The sequence below is a fragment of the Pseudophryne corroboree genome, chromosome 3 (genome assembly GCF_028390025.1).
Source record: "Pseudophryne corroboree isolate aPseCor3 chromosome 3, aPseCor3.hap2, whole genome shotgun sequence".
In the NCBI taxonomy this organism is placed as follows: Eukaryota; Metazoa; Chordata; class Amphibia; order Anura; family Myobatrachidae; genus Pseudophryne; species Pseudophryne corroboree.
In genome coordinates this window covers 647,163,885-647,181,651 of record NC_086446.1, presented here as the reverse complement: position 1 = coordinate 647,181,651, position 17,767 = coordinate 647,163,885, and the positions used below count along the sequence as shown (strand labels likewise).

Here is a 17,767-nt window from a genome sequence, read left to right as displayed (position 1 = left end):
AAGCCACTGATTGTGTGCGGAATCTTAGCGTTGTCCTGGATGGTGGCTTGACACTTAAACATCAGATATCAGCCACAATCAAATCCTCATTCTTTCACCTGAGGAACATAGTCAGAATCAAGCACTTAATTCCCTCAGATGATCTGCCAAAAGTCATACATGCATTTGTATCATCTCGATTAGACTACTGTAATGCCCTCTATCTTGGTCTCCCAGCAAAAAAATTACACCGCTTACAGGTGGTGCAAAACACAGCTGCCAGGCTGTTAACCGACCAGCCCCATTCTAGCCACATAACACCCATCCTCTACTCCCTTCACTGGCTGCCTGTAAGATGGCGAATCATCTTCAAGATTGGCTTACTGAGTTTCAAAGCACTACATGACCAGGGCCCAAGGTACCTGAAGCAGCTTCTGACCCCATACTGCCCCACTCGATTACTGCGATCTGTAGATGAAGGACTTTTAGCAGTACCTAGAATCTCCCGTAATTCATCTGGGGGTCAAGCTTTTAGTCATGCGGCTCCGACTCTATGGAACTCACTTCCCCGCACAGTGCGAGAGGCCCCAACTATAGAATCCTTCAAAAGTAGACTCAAGACTTTCCTGTTTACTCAAGCATTTCCATAATGTCCCTTTAGTATCTACATGCCTCTGTATTTAATGAAAAGCTTTTCTGTACTTCATTATTTCTGTACTATATTATGCTATGTATCTGTTAAGCACCTTGAGTCCTATTGGAGAAAGAGCGCTATATAAATAAAATTATTATTATTAGATTACTGTAGGTGCTTGAGTGTTCATGGTGTATGAACTCATACTTTCCACTCATACTGAGAATAAAATGTCACCCTCAGCTGCCATAATATATTTCTAAAGCTTCTAATGTCTGACGTCACACACATTTCCATGGAAGGGGTCTAGCAACATTCTATTCTGACACGTCATTCAGTTACATCAGATTTTATGGTTAAGGCTGGTATCACACACTCAGGGCCGGTTCAAGGGCGCTCTGCGCCCCGGGCAGGAAATGGGGCGTGGCCTAATACAGGGGGCGTGGTCAATTACGCCCCCTGTACATTAAAAGCGCCGCTTGAATGCTGAGCGGTGCGCGATGACGTCATCGCGCACCGCACAGCAAAAGGTCCTCTCCACGAAGGGAAACTAGACGCTATGAGTCTAGTTCCCTTCGTAGAGAGGACCTTTGCTGTGCGGTGCGCGATGACGTCATCGCGCACCGCTCAGCAAAGTTACTTTCCAGGAAGGGAAACTAGACGCATAGCGTCTAGTTCCCTTCAGGAGGCGGACGGGGATCGGGACGGGGACGGCAGCGGAGGCGGACAGGGACACAGCGGGCAGCAGTGGCGGATCTTGCCACGGTGCGGCGCCCTCCGGATGGCGCCAGCGCCCTCCGGAAGGCGGCGCCCCGGGCAAAAGTCCTGCTTGCCCGTGGCAAGATCCGCCACTGCACACACTGTATGTGGCTTGGTCAGTTTGGGGGGGTTGCAACAGCCAAAATCTTACAATTTGGAGCCTGTTTTGCTGGCAAAATCTGACTGCAATATTCAGTGCTTTAAATAGTAAAAGAAATAACAAAATGTATATATACTGTACAACTGGCCAGTTTATATAGATTGTATGCTTTATAATGGTCACATAATTGGGATCAATATTAAGATTAGATGCTATTAAATAAATAAAAATAAAAAAAATATAGAATGATGACTATGTATGCATTTTTCCCAATCATATAAAATAAAATCTATCACGCTTGTTAACAAATCTGTAGCGCAATGGTTATTTTCATTTCGATAGAAAATATCCCCACTATGCAATAAGCCCACAGGGACAGCGGTAGCAAGAACAGCTGCTCATACTAGTTACTTCCCCGGCATATTGGACGAGTCTTTCACATTTAGGATGCGCAGACTGTTCATTTCTGATACTGTGCGGAGGCTGCGGGAGAGGATCGGAACATCTGTCTCCTGGGAGTAAGCTTCCTTAAGTTTAAAGAGGTTTACACCATCTAAAAAGAGCCAAACTCTGCAGTTTCTACATAATTGTACTAAAAGAACCATTGATAAATAGGCCCCGATATTATGAAAAATTATCTTGTAGGTTAACGGTTGCAAACCGTGATAGTTCACAGATTAATTGGCATCTACTGTTTATTAACATGAATACACACAACCTAACAGCATGTATACTGTATGTAGAACTAAGCTATGGTGTGTGTGTGTGTGTGTGTGTGTGTGTGTGTGTGTGTGTGTGTGTGTGTGTGTGTGTGTGTGTGTGTGTGTGTGTATACACTGTATTGTGTCTTCATTGTCATTGATAACTGGTCGTATTCCGGCTGTTTCTCACAGGTGGGACGTCACCGGCTCAGTGGGAGGACATTACAGGAACAACTCCCCTAACATTTGTCAGTGACTGTGTCTCTTTCACAACCAATGTGTCTGCCAGGTAATATCATCAATATTCCTAAATAATAAACTACTGTTTTTTCAATATGCTGCAATTTTCAGAGTGCTGTATTTGTGGAACCTGTATAGCAATATGTTTTGGTGTCATGTAGATTTTGGCTTGGTGACTGTCATCAGATTCCCGAAACCGTTAGTTTGGCGACACAGCTCTACAGGGAATTAATATGCGTTCCATACATGGCCAAGTTTGTGGTATTTGCCAAAATGAATGATCCAGTGGAAGCCCGGCTACGCTGCTTCTGTATGACTGATGACAAAGTGGACAAAACACTGGAACAGCAGGAGAACTTTGAAGAAGTTGCTAGGAGTAAAGACATAGAGGTAAGATTCTCAAACCCAAACTGCGCCACCAAAAGCTCAGCTGTGACCTGGACACTATTTTCCAGATATTACAATTTTCTTAGGCTTTTTCATTTAGTCTGTATAGGGACCATTAGTGGTGTCACTAGGGTTGGTTTCACCCAGTGTGGTAACTCGTGGCATCATGCCCATAGACCTCCTCCCAAATCTGACTATACAGAATCCTTTGTACTAATTAGTCATAAATCATAAGTCCCTTATATCACTGAATGTAATGGCAGTAGTACAGATATGAACAACTAGTTAAATGAAATTATATTGTGGCAGTAGGATCAGTGTGCTAAAGATGAACCAGGGGTATTTAGCTGATAGTCCCAGGGAAGTTTTGTATTTGGAGGATAGAAAATGTATGTCTTACCCAGGGCCGGTGCTAAGGTGTGCGGCGCCCTCCTGCAAACTTTAAATTTGTCGCCCTCCTACAAATGCAGATGTGGCCATCCTAATCTTACCTACAAGCAGCTGCATCGCAAGCTGCGTCCTGTTTGCAGGAGCGTACACACCATGCGATCCTATGGCTCATGGATGCATATACACCCACGGGCATGCTTATTGCGGAAAACGAATTGTATTTGCCATAATTAGCCTTTAAACTGAGAAGGGACACATCAATATGTCTTCTTCACTAAACTTTGATCGCCATTGGTACCCCCTAAACGTGATAAAGCTCTTTCTGCAGGTTTTCATGATTAGCCTGTTTTATAGTAAGGATTAAGGAAACCGACTGAGGTAAGTACCTGAGCCTTTATTATCCTCAGTTTGTGACCTTCTAAGGACTGGTATACATACTGATATTTTAAAGGAAAGAAAAAAGGGACAGCAATGAAATATCAAGTACCTGATAAATAACAATTAGCTTGAACCATAATAATACATTTATTTTTGTCTGTTTTGTGTCTTTTGGGTCAATTAAATTTGCCGACAGTTGAATAGCGCCGGGAATTAGCTCCCGGCGCTATTCAATACAGCACCATATGACACTTAATTGTTGGGAATTCCTCTCGCAACCCCGGGGGGGTGAGAGCAGAAATCCGACAAGAGTGGTGGTGCCAGGCTGATTCTGTTGGGAATCAGCATCATGCCGGGCAGGTGCGTCGGAGAATACCCGTTCTCCCAACAAATCAACCTGTTAAGTCCGGGAGAACGGGTATTTGCCGACTTAACATGAGCAAAATTGCATAGCGACGGGAGCTAATTCCCAGCGCTATTCAACTGTCGGCAAATTCAGTTGACCCCTTTGTGTTGTGTGTGTTTGCATAACGGAATTAGGTTTATATATATATATATATATATATATATATATACTCTTGGAGTATGTATTTTCTGTTTCTTGAAAGAAAATAAAAAGAGAAAAATTTAAATGTACTCTTATTTTTCCCCTCCCCAGCACACACTAATATACCACCACCCCTCCCCAGCACACACTAATATAACACCCCCCCTCCCCAGCACACACTAATATACCACCCCCCCTCCCCAGTACACACTAATATACCATCCCCCCTCCCCAGCACACACTAATACACCGCCCCCCCTCCCCAGCACTCACTTATATACCACCCCCTCCTCCCCAGCACACACGAATATACCACCCCTTCCTCCCCAGCACACACTAATATACCCCCCTCCGCAGCATACACTAATATACCACCCCCCTCCCCAGCACACACTAATATACAACCCACCTCCCCAGCACACACTAATATCCCACCCCAGCACACACTAATATACCACCTCCCTCTCCAGCACACACTAATATACCCCCCTCCCCAGCACACACTAATATACCACCCCCCCTCCCCAGCACACACTAATATACCCCCCCTCCCCAGCACACACTAATATACCACCCCCCTCCCCAGCACACACTAATATACCACCCCCCTATCCAGCACACTCTAATATACCACCCCCCCTCCCCAGCACACACTAATATACCCCCCCTCCCCAGAATACACGAATATCCCACCCCAGCACACACTAATATACCACCCCCCTCCCCAGCACACACTAATATACCCCCCCCCCTCCCCAGCACACACTTATATACCACCCCCCTCCCCAGCACACACTAATATAGCACCCCCTCCTCCCCAGCACACACTAATATACCCCCCTCCCCAGTACACACTAATAAAGCACCCCCTCCTCCCCAGCACACACTAATATACCCCCCCTCCCCAGCACACACTAATATACCACCCCCTCCTCCCCAGCACACACTAATATACCCCCCCTCCCCAGCACTCACTAATATTGCACCCCCTCCTCCCCAGCACACACTTATCACTATTATACCACCCTCCCCAGCACACACTAGTATGCCACTTTCCACAGTGTATTAGCAGCAGAAGTACCTGAGTCTCTGCCTCTCTGTATGTGCTGGCTGCTCCTTTCATGACTGAAGGCTCCTCCAGTCGTGCAGTCATATGGGCATCACATGACTTCCTGTTCCTGCCTAATGTCAAGAAGTAGGCTCAGCAGAGCAGTCCAGAGGTGGGCGGCTGTCCAGCTCTGCTATGTGAGGATGAGCACACAGTACAGCATGTGGCTGCAAATGAAAAACTGAAAGTGCCCGGGCCCCAAAAATTACACTGATGGGAGGGGAGAGAGGGGGGATAGGGGAGGGGGCAGGCACTGCTGAGACTGCTGTGTCTATACTGACAAGGGGAGGGAAGGGGCGATGCTGCTGCCTGCCTGTTATACAGCTTGACGGGAGGAGAGGGAAGAGGGGAGGTCGATGATATGAAAGAACAATGAACAGCTTCTGTGTATGCTGACGGCGCCGCTGCTGCCTGCTATATTTACAGTGTGACAGGCGCGGGCAGCAGCAGCCGGCAGCAAGGTGTAGTAGCAGAGCAGGGAGAGCGCCTCGTGTGTCCGGTGCCTCCCTGCTTTGCAGACTTTGCTGAGCGGGTAGGGACGGCACTGGTCTTATCTGCAGTGCACCTCTCCCCTGCAGTCTGGTGCAGCTGAAAACATGTAATCGATCAACCAGTGTACCCGTGAGGAACTCCCTGAAACAGGGTGGGTGTGTCTCTTGCCTGTCAGTCTGGGTGGTGGAGGAGGAGTCTAAAGTATAAAAAGGCTGTCTGAGCCATTTATCTGTGGGACTGACAGCAGGAAAGCTGGCTGGTGAAAAGTGAATAGATCTCTGTTAGATAGTGATAGGGCTGTGAACATTTACTGTATGATGATTACAGGTCTGCGGTTATCCTGGCAAAATAAATAATAGTGGGCAAGTTCTGAGTCAGTGTGTGCTTCCACTACACAGCTTCTTTGACACAATGGGCCTAATTAAGATGTGGACGGAGGTGCTATCGCTGCTGCTTGTATGTAGGAAGCACTGATATGCTTCTATGTAAGAAGCACTAATATGGTAATGCAGCAGGAGGCATGATGCCTCCTGCTGCATTATTGATTCGAACTGCATCCAAAGACGGAGTTTCAGATTTTCCCCGTCACAATCAGGCGCTTGCAGCACTCATGAGGACCTGCAAGCCGCCCGTTGCAGAGGCCAGGAAATATCCGTCCAACGATGGAGATCCCTGACCTCTTCCCTCCCCCTAAACAGTGGTAACACACCCAAAACGGAGGCTGATGCCCCCCTCTCCCCACCCCCCATACGACAGCATGCTGTCAATCACTGACAGGCTGCTAACGTCCTACGTCTTGTGTTGCAGGACCCATTCGCACATATGTAGAACGGGTCCTGCACACGGGCAAAGTACCAATAATCAGTTCTTTGTGGCCAAGGATGGCGCTATATCCACATCTCAATCAGGCCCAATATATTTCATTTATAATATCATATGCATTTATCCTATAACCAATGCCCCCTTTACTTCCAGTTACATTTATCCTATAGCCAGCAATAACAATATTTCCCTTTATGAAATGAAATTATTAAATGAGAACATGGCAGAGAGGGTACATTTCTAGGAGCATTCCTTGTGCTGGTCAAGTGACCATTTCTAGTCTGTGAAGGAACATGTGTTTTGCACACGCTCATGGACAGCTGTCTTTGGGTGTTGCCTTATAATTTTAATGTGCCACATTTTACACTTCTCTGTAGAGATTGTCATTCACACATACATTCCGAGCAATTCTAAATTGCTACATGTATTAAAGACAGTCCCATGTGCCCCTCTCATGTTCATTGACATAAACGAGGCTACACTGAGCAGTTTAATGGAAAAATGTAAATATTTCTTTTATTGAAAGCCGTTGTGTTGTTGTGGTAGGAGGTGGCCCATGATGGGATGCTTGCTATTTTTCACAGTGTGCGTCTCCTAACACCTAGGCTTGATATGCGCTGGGCAAACTATCGATGCCTAATGTAGCAAACGGTATGGGTCGTTGGGTCGACACAAGTTAGGTTGACAGTCATTAGGTCGACCTCTATTGGTCGACATGCATTAAGCCGACATGGTCATTAGGTCAACGTACTAGGTCGACAGGTCAAAAGGTCAACATGATTTTTACCCTTTTTTGGCGTTGTTTTCTTCGTAAAGTGACGGGGAACCCCTGTTAGTGCACTGTGTTCACTCGCCATGCTTCGGGCAAGGTGCCTCGCTGCGCTTGGTACAGGTTACTGTTCCCAGTTGTAGTCCACGTGGATCGTAAAGTATGAAAAAATTCAAAAATTGGAAAAAAAAATGGGGGAAAACTCATGTTGACCTTTTGAACTGTCGACCTAGAACATGTCGACCTAATGACCATGTCGACCTAGTGACCCTTTAGACCTAATGCATGTCAACTAACAGTGGTCGACCTAATGACCGTATCCCGTAGCAAAGCAATACCATGTTTTCCGGTGTGCAGCTAGCACATTTTACACGTTCCCTGAATAGATCGCAGCTACAAGTCATGTTAATTCCTCCATGGAGTTTTACTGATCTATGCTGGTTTAGGTTGTAATTAAAATAAAATTTGAAACATATAATGTCATGGTGCAAAAAAAAAAAACATGCCAAGCAGATCTTTCCTTTCCAGTTCTGGGGGAGATGTACTAAGCAATGGAGAAGTGAGTCAGTGGAGGAGTTACCCATGGCAACCAGTCAGCTGCTCTATATAATTTTATAGTATGCAAGTTAAAAATGTTACTTCAATGCTGATTGGTTGCCATGGGCAACTTCTCCACTTATGGTGTGTACACACGGTGAGATTTTTTCTTTCGATTTTGACTATATAATCAAAATCGCAAGAAAAGTTAGTGCAAATCGCAAGGTGTTATGCCACTTGCGATCCCGATTCGATCCCGATGCGCGGTCCCGCCAGGTCGGTATCGCAAGACAAGATAGACTGTGCAGGCAAGTCAATCCTTGCTAGATCGGTGTACTATCTAGTTCATCTCACATGTCAATGACATCTCACATAAGCCAAAATCTCACATAAGCCAAAATCGTAAGCACACATAGTCCATATCTCAAGAAAAGTTAGTCAAGATCGGTGGTGCTGGGCTCCGGGGAGTTCAGGGGAAATCGCAAAGTGAATATCGGGCATAGCAAGGATCTCACCATGTGTACACACCATTACTCACTTCTCCACTCTTATCACTGCTTCATACATTTACCCATTTAGTGAGATAGTGACTTCTGTAGGTGTGTGCGTGCAGTCATCTTCTGGCTGCACTGTTAAGCCCCTAGTCCAGAGTTACTCCATCTGCTTAGTCTGAGACCTAAACAGTCAGTCCAGCTTAAATATTGATCCCATTGTTCGGTCCTCAGTACATTGTGTAGCCAACATAAGAAATTCAAAATTATTCATGATGTACTAAAACTAATGGAAATAAAAATACAACCATAAAGCAAGCCTATTAATAAACAGTGGTAGCAAGACATTGTTATTTTGAGAAAGCATGAGGGTTGCTGACAATCAGTTAGCAATTCTCCCTTATGAGCAGGAGGGGTTGGAGGAGAGAGGGCGGTAAAACATGCAGTCAGATTTAGTTGGCAGCAGGGCCATTGCAACTTTGAATGTCCATGTATAATTTTGCACCCTTAACTGATATTCATTTCCCATAACAAACCGCTAAAACACTAACAGGTTGTTGATAAAGAAGAAGCAGCTCAAGTTACAAAGCACAGTTTGTTAGTTATACAGTAAGTGATCTGACATCACTGTTACTCCTGTGTATTAGTCCATCAATCAGTACAGCTCTGGCTTCTTGTTACTAGAGTGATTAAAGAAAGTGCACCACCCTCCAAGACAGTGGCTGCTCATTTTACTAATAGTCATATTTATTAGTCTATAATATTAAATGTATTGTTTTTATCATCCATACAGGTACTAGAGGGGAAACCCATCCATGTTGACTGCTATGGAAACCTCACCCCACTAACGAAAGGAGGGCAGCAACTTATTTTTAATTTCTATGCTTTCAAAGAAAACAGACTTCCATTTTCTGTGAAGGTACACAAATATTTTAATTTGATACATACTGTTTAGCAGTATACATTATTACACCAGAGGTTCTCAAACACGGTCCCCAAGCCACCCCCAACGGTCCAGGTTTAAGTATATCCTTGATTGGCCACATGTGATTTAATTAGCAGATCAGTCAATTTGATTTAACCATCTGTGCTGAGCCATGTGATATATCTAAAACCTGGACCATAGAGGTGCCTTGAAGACCGCGTTTGAGAATCTCTGCATTACACATTGTCTATAGGCCATAGAGGTAAATGTATGAAGCAGTGATAAGTGTGGAGAAGTGAGCCAGTGGCAACCAATCAGCATTGATATATAATTTGCATACTATAAAATGATACAGAACGGCTGATTGGTTACGATGGGCAACTACTCCACTCGCTCACTTCTCCACTCTTATCACTGCTTCATACATTTACCCCATAGTTACATGGAAAATTACTGATTTTAAAGAACAGATTGTATTAGAGTTTACTTATACCCCTTTTCCACTTGTAGCACGGGCCGCAGCCGGGAGCCTGACACGGCTGCTACCCGTGCTAAAGCCCCCTTCTACACTAGCTCCACCAACCCGGCATATTACCGGGTTGGTGAAGCTGCTGCTGACGCGGCAGGGGCAGCGCTGGTAGATCACATGATCTCCCAGCGCCGCCCTTCCATTCACTGTGAACGGGAGCCGTGTCGCCTCGACAAGGCTTCCGTTTACACTACACAGCTTACCGGGTTGAACACGTTTTCAACCCGGCAAGCTACCCGGGTAGGATTTCTGTATCACTTGATCCGAGAATTTGCCGGGGATGCCGTTTCCACTAGGAAAAAACAGGGGGTAAATGCACGCCCCCGCACATTTACCCGTGGTTTTAGAGCTAGTGGAAAAGGGGTATTAGTTACATGGTTGGAGTATGCATCACATTGGGCATAGTTTATGAACAAGTAGTGAAAGCCAACATCATTAAAAAAAAATCCTTGTTGTATATAAATAATTATCCGTGTAGTGTGAAATTAGTTTGGAATTCAATGTAGATTTATGCAGGTGAATTTGTTCCTTCTTAGCACTCCAGCATTAGGGAGTTTTATCGCAAAGGAGCCGTGAGCTTCCAAACTGTGCCACTGTAGCAGGCTCATTCTGTTGATCCCTGTTGGATTGCTCATTTGTGATTCCCTCCATAAAGAAAGCTTGCGGGTTCCGGGCAGCAGCGAGATTCTGGCAAGTTTCCCTGATATTTTAAAGTTTGCATCATTTAAAAAGCAAAATTACCGGTAGGTTGGTTTTGCCTTTTAAATGATGGCCAATTTGAAACATAAGAAAGACTTGCTGGAATCTCGCCAATGCCTGCAGATCACTGGCTAATACATTTCCCCCATGATGGGAAAATATAATGGCCTGCGAGTTGCAGCCTCCCACAGGTTTTTTGCAATTAAGCCCCTAGATTTAATGCACCAATAAAGTCAAAGAAGAACCAATTTGGTTTGGCACTATTTAAATGATTGCTGCTTTAAATCTAGCAGCTAAATCACTGAAAACGTGGGGATGTCTGCAACCTGCAGGCTATTACACATTTTTAAATAAACTACATTGCAAGATCTATTATGTCACCAGGCACAGTAATAAAATATTTTGTCAGCATTGAGGTTATTATGGAGACATGTGAAATCTGTTTATCTGATGTCAGACTTTGCATTCTTTGAAAGCTGATTTTAAAATGTAATTTTAGGTGAGAGACCCCAGCCAAGAGCCCTGTGGTCGACTGTCATTTTTGAAAGAGCCAAAGACAACAAAAGGCCTGCCACAGACTGCCGTCTGCAACCTCAATATCACTCTACCAACTCAGAAAAAGGTAACGAGTTACTAATTGAAAGATAGTTTTTCTATATTGCTTTAGTTAGAACTTTTAAAGAATTTAATAGTGTACAATAGTAATTTTTCCATGTCCGTGTTGTCGATTTAAACAAGAACCCAACTAAATGTGCAGTTTCTCCTTATTAAGGATCGACCCACTTCCTCTGGTCTAAAGGCCCCCATTCATCATAGCCCCAATTCCCAGATCCAATAGTATCGCTGATCCGACGACCGATTCCACCAATTGGCAGGGGAATCTGGGAAATTCAATATGTTACCTGATTTCCTGATCCCAAATGTTTTTGTTCAGGATCAGGCAATCGGGATTTTTAAACATTTTTGCATATTTTTTATATTCCTGGTTCCACCACTGGCTTAAATACGAATAGGAGGCTTCCTAGTAGGGGAAACTTAAATTTGAGTACAGATTTTGTTAAAAATATATCTAAAGTATATTATGGAATCACATAAAATTGTCATCTAAACATGTATTTGTATTTTAACCATGTCATATTAACACCACAAATACAGCAAAAAAAAAAAAAAAAGCAGCAGAATACAAAATATAGAATCCTAGAAAGTGCTTTGCGCAGATTTCAGCAATATGCTATACATTGACTTGTAAGCTCTGTAGTGGCTGAGTAGCTCCACATAGTAATTTGGGAGGTTCATGGTGGTAAAGCACGCCTTGCAGCGCCAACACTTAGTGCTAGTAGGGTCTTGGGTACCGGCAGTGTGGTACGTAAATACAGGGGTCCTGACTATTCTGCCTATTGTAACGTTTGGGATTTTATTTTCTGTTCTTAGAAGCTTTCAAGATATACTAATTTTGTTCAGAGAAATTAATCAATTTTTGTGGGACAAATGGCACCAGATTTGGTTTGCCAACTTTCACATGGTGACTCATAATTACAGTGAATTATTCTGTCAATGACCGCTTGGCACCTGGATACTATGTATTGTGTTTTTATTATAAATTCACATTCTCAAAAAATAATTAGACAAAGGATTAATTGCCCCAGAAATATTGCTTGTTCAGACAAGTGTCAAATATATATTATCTCTGTATAATAAACTGTGAGTTATGATCTCATGTTTTCCATGTTTGGCAGGAAGAGCTGCGAGCATAGGCGTTTCTATAATGGATACAGTGTGTGCAGTGTACATGAGCCTCTAAGTCCGGGGGACCCACACCGCACACGCTGCTACCATATAGTATACTTACCCCGCCGGAGTCCCGCCGCAGCAGCCCTGTAGTGCGTGGCCATTTCCGAGTGATTTGCACATTTGCACTGGAGATGCCGTCGGGAACAAGGCACTGACGCCATGTTCCCAGAGACCTGCGCATTATGCCAGAGTCTACTAGCTGCCGGAGAGGAGGGGGCCACAATGGGGGTTGCACACGGGTCCCCTCCTCTCTTAAAACACTCCTGGCTATGAGCCATCATGCATGTGTTATTGTAAATGATAGTAGGTTCTTCTGATTTCTGGCACCTGTGTGTTTTCTTAAAGACCTTTAATATCTTTATAATTTACAGTAAAGCATACATTATACCATTGTATGTTGTGTGCACAACTAACAGGAGGGGGATGCATTACAGACATATGTGATCTGTTTTAATCCAAAGTCTCCCATCTGTTGAGAAGTCATCTCCCTCACTAAGGTGAGAAGGTGCTGCATTCACCTGCCAAGGTGTTTCTAGGAGAAAGGAAGAGGATTGATGGTGCTCTGATGTTTTAGAATTTCTTGACAAGCCCCTTTGTGAAAGGACTTGGCACGTCCATTGGCATTTCTACAATGGGTGCGGTGCACGCGGGCCCCTGCTTCCGGGGGGGCCCACACTGCACCCATGTTATACTTACCTTTCCGGAGTCCTGCGTTGGGCGCTGCATCCACAGCAAAAAATGCAGCCATAATTGCCTTACAGTACCTTCCCCTGTGTTTTATGTGCACAAAGTACACTACAAAGGATATAACAGTGTGTAGTACTAGAATGACAAACCATCATCATTCTGTGTTTCATATTATATTGCTGGTCCAAGGTTAATATAAGTAGTAAACAAGTCTAATACTGTGTGTATTTTATACTCACTGTATATGTCATTTGATCAATTTCTCCTGTACAAAGCTCTTAGTAAAATATGATGAATAATCTGTTCCCAGTGTGTGTCATAACTGTAATTTATGTTAAAGTGGGTTCCTTAGCTCACAGCGTGAGTGTGTATTTTTCAGATAACTTGTTTGTTACTCTACATTCTTGATTTATTTGTCTATTTATCTTCTTGTGTCGGTCTTTGCTGTTTTTGTGCTTACGCTGCTGCCTACGTCTCCCTTTTCATGTCCTAATATTCTTTTCCCTGCTGCCCACTATACTTTACCTTATCTTGGATCCCAAAGGAAACAGAGTCAGACCAAGATGACGAGGTAATCTAAATCATGCAACTTTTTTTATTTCAATCAGATGTAGACACGGTTATCGGATCATTCATGTAAATCTGGGTGCATACGAAATACATAGATTGCAATGCTTAACTGCAATTAGATTGCATTTATGCTACATGCCTTCATTCTCCAGTGTGCATGTATGCCACATGTATGTGAACTAATTGCAGCTGTATGCCACATGTATGTGAACTAATTGCAGCTGTATGCCACATGTATGTGAACTAATTGCAGCTTTATGCCACATGTATGTGAATTAATTGCAGCTGTATGCCACATGTATGTGAACTAATTGCAGCTGTATGCCACATGTATGTGAACTAATTGCAGCTGTATGCCACATGTATGTGAACTAATTGCAGCTGTATGCCACATGTATGTGAACTAATTGCAGCTGTATGCCACATGTATGTGAACCCTTTTAGTAGGTGTAATTCATATGTATCCAGATTGGCAGGGCTGGTCCAGTAACCCTGACACATATTTTTGCAAATATCTAATATTTATCACCTTTTTTTATGATCATACAGCTTTTATAGCTGCAATCTACTGTTTTTGTAGAATTTTTTCAGACATTATTTGCAGTTTCTTTGCAAGTGCATAATCATTTTGTCTTTCCTTGTGCTTCTCTCTGGTACACTATGGGCAAACGGAATTCCACAACTATGACTCTTAGGTGGTTTTTAATATGGTGACTTTTTATTTATTTTCTCAGTGCAGGCTCAATTTTGTAGGCATTAAATGCTTCAGTTAAAATTTTGCACCATTCTTTATTTGCTTTAACCCGCTTTATAACTCAACATGTTCCCGAGCACTTGTCCTGTCCTATTATGCATGTGTGATATTTTCAGAAACAATGTTTCAGCTTAGTTTTTATCAATATAATTTGAAAATCCTTTTAATATAAAAAGGTATCAAACGAATAAACAAGGTTAAAAAAAAAGTATTACCAGTTGTATGAGTTCTGTGTATACAAAAATTTATAACCACACATTTAGTTTCATATACAGTAGTCCAGAAGAAAAGTGGCCTGCTCCTCTCAACAGTGGTGCAGAGGGTTCTAATTATTGTGGCCCGGGTGGGGAAGGGAGGTTCTAATTATTTGGGACCCGGGCTTGCTAGAGGAGGGGCCTAGCAGGGTCCAGATCAGCAGCCAAGAGGGACATTGTACCCCTTTGCAATGCTGCTGAGGGGGACACTGCCAAAACTGCTCCCCCCCCCCCCCCCAAGAAAACTATTCTTAAAAAAAAGGGGGGGGGTGGAGGTTGGTGTCTACAACTCCCCGGATTTCGCCATCTCTCTTCAGTAGCTGTGTCTGTGGCTTTTCTCTCTGCGGCCCTGTCTTTCAGTAATCACAGAAAGACTACACGACAAAGGTTATTTAAAAACAGGGGAAAAAAACAAAACTATACCTATGTCATTCTATCTATGATGTTACCAGTCAGTTCTGCCAATAAGTGCTGCAGATCACCCTGGTTATGCACTGGTGTGCGTGTGCAGCCTAACCAAGGTACTACTTCTTCTCTGAGAAGCCTTCTCTGCAACCTAGAACTGCACCTACAAAGGAGCACTATGCAAAAGTGTAAATGTCATATCAGTGTTCATCCACCTCCTACCCTTTAGTACTGTCACTTCATTACTTTGTCTCATTACAATAATATTGTAATGTAAAAACACATCTAATATCTGCTCTACTCAACAAAACGAAGCAAGTCCTAGAAATGCCTTTTGTCCGCCCAGCTCCTCCGTTCTAATTGTGCAAACTTCTGACATGACCATTTTGCTCCATAAACCCATGTGCCTTGCTGGAAATAAAAGTGCACTAGCCAATTGTGGGGTGCTGGAAATTCAAAGCTGCTTTTGAACTTTGCAAGGTACACCTTGCACTCCATAAATGACCATCATAGAGGTTTGACTATAACATTCTGCAAACAGTAAAATTGCCTGTAAGCAGAATGTATGCAAATGTAAAAAAAAAAAAAAGTCAGTAGAATCAAAATATTACAACACAAATTTATGGTCAACCCACACGTCTGCAAATATTTATGTTGTAATACTTTTTTCCAAATATAAATAGAAGTATATGTAAAACATTTCTAGCCTTGTAAAAGTGACCCAAATATTGTCTCTCTTTCATTATAAAATTTAGAATGTGTTTTGTTGTCCTGAATGTATAGTAAAGTAGTAGAGAAAGCAGTGTGTATTGTGTCGCGTTGTCTGCTACATGTAATTTGTGTGATCTGTTCATTTTGATTTAATTTAAAAAATCTCATTTTATCTCCTATGTTGGGCATACTTAATAACACTGTAGAAAAATAACTTTTTCTTTTTGTCCCTGCAGACAGAGAAAGTGGATCGGCGTCAAAACTTTGTGTCTCTAGCCTTGCGTAAGCGATACAGCTATCTGACTGAGCCTGGAATGAGTGAGTTTAATAACATTCTAACAATACTAATCCCTTTAAAAGAAGAGTTTTCTTACTGACGCCTCAATTTTTATTTCCAGGCTGTTTTTTATTTCCAGGTAGGCTGTTGTGAGGACTTTGTAAATGATTTCACATTTTTATCAATATAGAATCCGCCTGTCATTAGATATGTTTGGCCGGGTTATAAAAAGAGAGGGGAATTATTAAGTAGCGTTTTTAGTGTGTGGTGTGCGTGTGCAGTCTGCCCAAAAAAAATCCCTAGACCACATACATACATATGTAGCCACGCTAATTCCTACTGCGACGATTAGCTAGGCGTGACAAGTGTGCATGTGTGAACAGTCTCACCCACAATCAATAGGAAATACACTATGCGATTGTGAGTGCAACTATTTGCACCCGAGAGTGCGCAATCTTTTGCTGAGATGCATGCACTCATGTGAACGCATCGCAGCAGCGATTAGTGTGGCTACATCATTATGTTTCAGGCCAAACCAAAGTAATAAACCAAGTGTGAAACATTCAGGTTTACTCTGCGGAATGGCTATGTGGATAGCCAGGTAAGGCATATTTTTGTTTATACCACATGAACACTAAATGCAGAGCAATTTAATCATTGCTGGGTTCATACTGAATATGTGAATGTTTATGATGGCGATGTTTGAGAAATGGGGCATCACTGTGCTATTATCAAAATTTTGAAGAAGTAAATGGATCATGCAATTGGTGTATAATTCATAATGGAATGGATAATCTCATATTCCATATTCTGAAAATGACTGTAGATAAAAATGTATGTAAGTCATTGTAGTCACAAAAGAACTCTTCTTTTAAAATAAAATGTGAATGTATACATTGAACAATGGTTTTCCAAATCCAGTCCACCAATAAAAAGTATTTTTAGATTTTTTTTTGAGTACTATATTTTTGGTAGTCTATTTTTTCCATGAAACCTACAAATGGCTGCACTCAATTGACTGGCATTGGAAAATATTTGTACCAAATGCGTTTGAAAAAACTACAATCTCATAATCCACTGCTTGTTTCGACATAACATTCCATGCACGCCTACGTACAGAAATTGTTTTTTTTCGTTTCCCCTGCTTGACCATGTTCTCAGTGATTATGTTTCATGTGTCATCCTGAACCGATGGTTATAAATCCATTTCATTTCACGTTTTTCCTTGGTTTTACAAAAAAAAGAATAGAAAATTAGACTACGACAGCATGAAAAAAAATACGAGATGATAAAAATGATTTTAAATAATCTGATCTTATTGGCTTTGTGATTGTGCAACTTATATCTTAATTGTGCATGGGAGAGAAAAATACTCGAAACGTATCAAAGATTATCCACATTTTGCACTGTACTTGCCTGTCACATACATAAATCTGGAATCTGCATGAAAAGCTCTGACTTATATATATATAAAAAAAATTAAAAGTCATGTTTACAATTTATATTGTTTTCAATTGACAGTGTGTGTCATAATGGGGCAACCAGAGAAAGCGCAAAAGACAATACTAATTCTGAACACTAACTCTACACAGCTACACTGTATTAGGCAGGACAATACGGCTTGGTATTATATTTCAGCACATCAGAAAGTCAATAGGAAGTCTGAGAAGCATTGTGTGTTTTGTAGTCCTTTTTACATGTGTTGTCTTTTCTGTCTTTCATTGTTTCTTTTCTGCTGTATGTTCTTCACTTTATGTTGCTCATGTCGTCAGCTCATTTTATGTCCACAAAAGAGCCCTCTTTTTTTTTACTTTTTAGCCCGCTCATTATC

The 17,767-nt window shown here is 42.4% G+C and overlaps 1 protein-coding gene across 31 annotated transcripts in view; it reads left to right on the top strand.

The window, feature by feature from the left end:
* The window catches only part of ANK3 (ankyrin 3), a 1,328,922-nt gene that overhangs the window by 1,246,158 nt on the left and 64,997 nt on the right, over positions 1–17,767 (top strand). For 21 of the 31 annotated variants that reach the window (XM_063961780.1, XM_063961785.1, XM_063961778.1 and 18 more), the window contains 6 exons: positions 2,366–2,462; positions 2,575–2,803; positions 9,128–9,253; positions 10,987–11,109; positions 13,510–13,536; positions 15,896–15,977. In XM_063961780.1, the coding sequence (XP_063817850.1) occupies positions 2,366–2,462; positions 2,575–2,803; positions 9,128–9,253; positions 10,987–11,109; positions 13,510–13,536; positions 15,896–15,977 (684 nt within the window). The remainder of the gene's footprint in view (positions 1–2,365; positions 2,463–2,574; positions 2,804–9,127; positions 9,254–10,986; positions 11,110–13,509; positions 13,537–15,895; positions 15,978–17,767) is intronic. The other 10 variants (XM_063961775.1, XM_063961786.1, XM_063961792.1 and 7 more) reach the window with 3 other exon arrangements.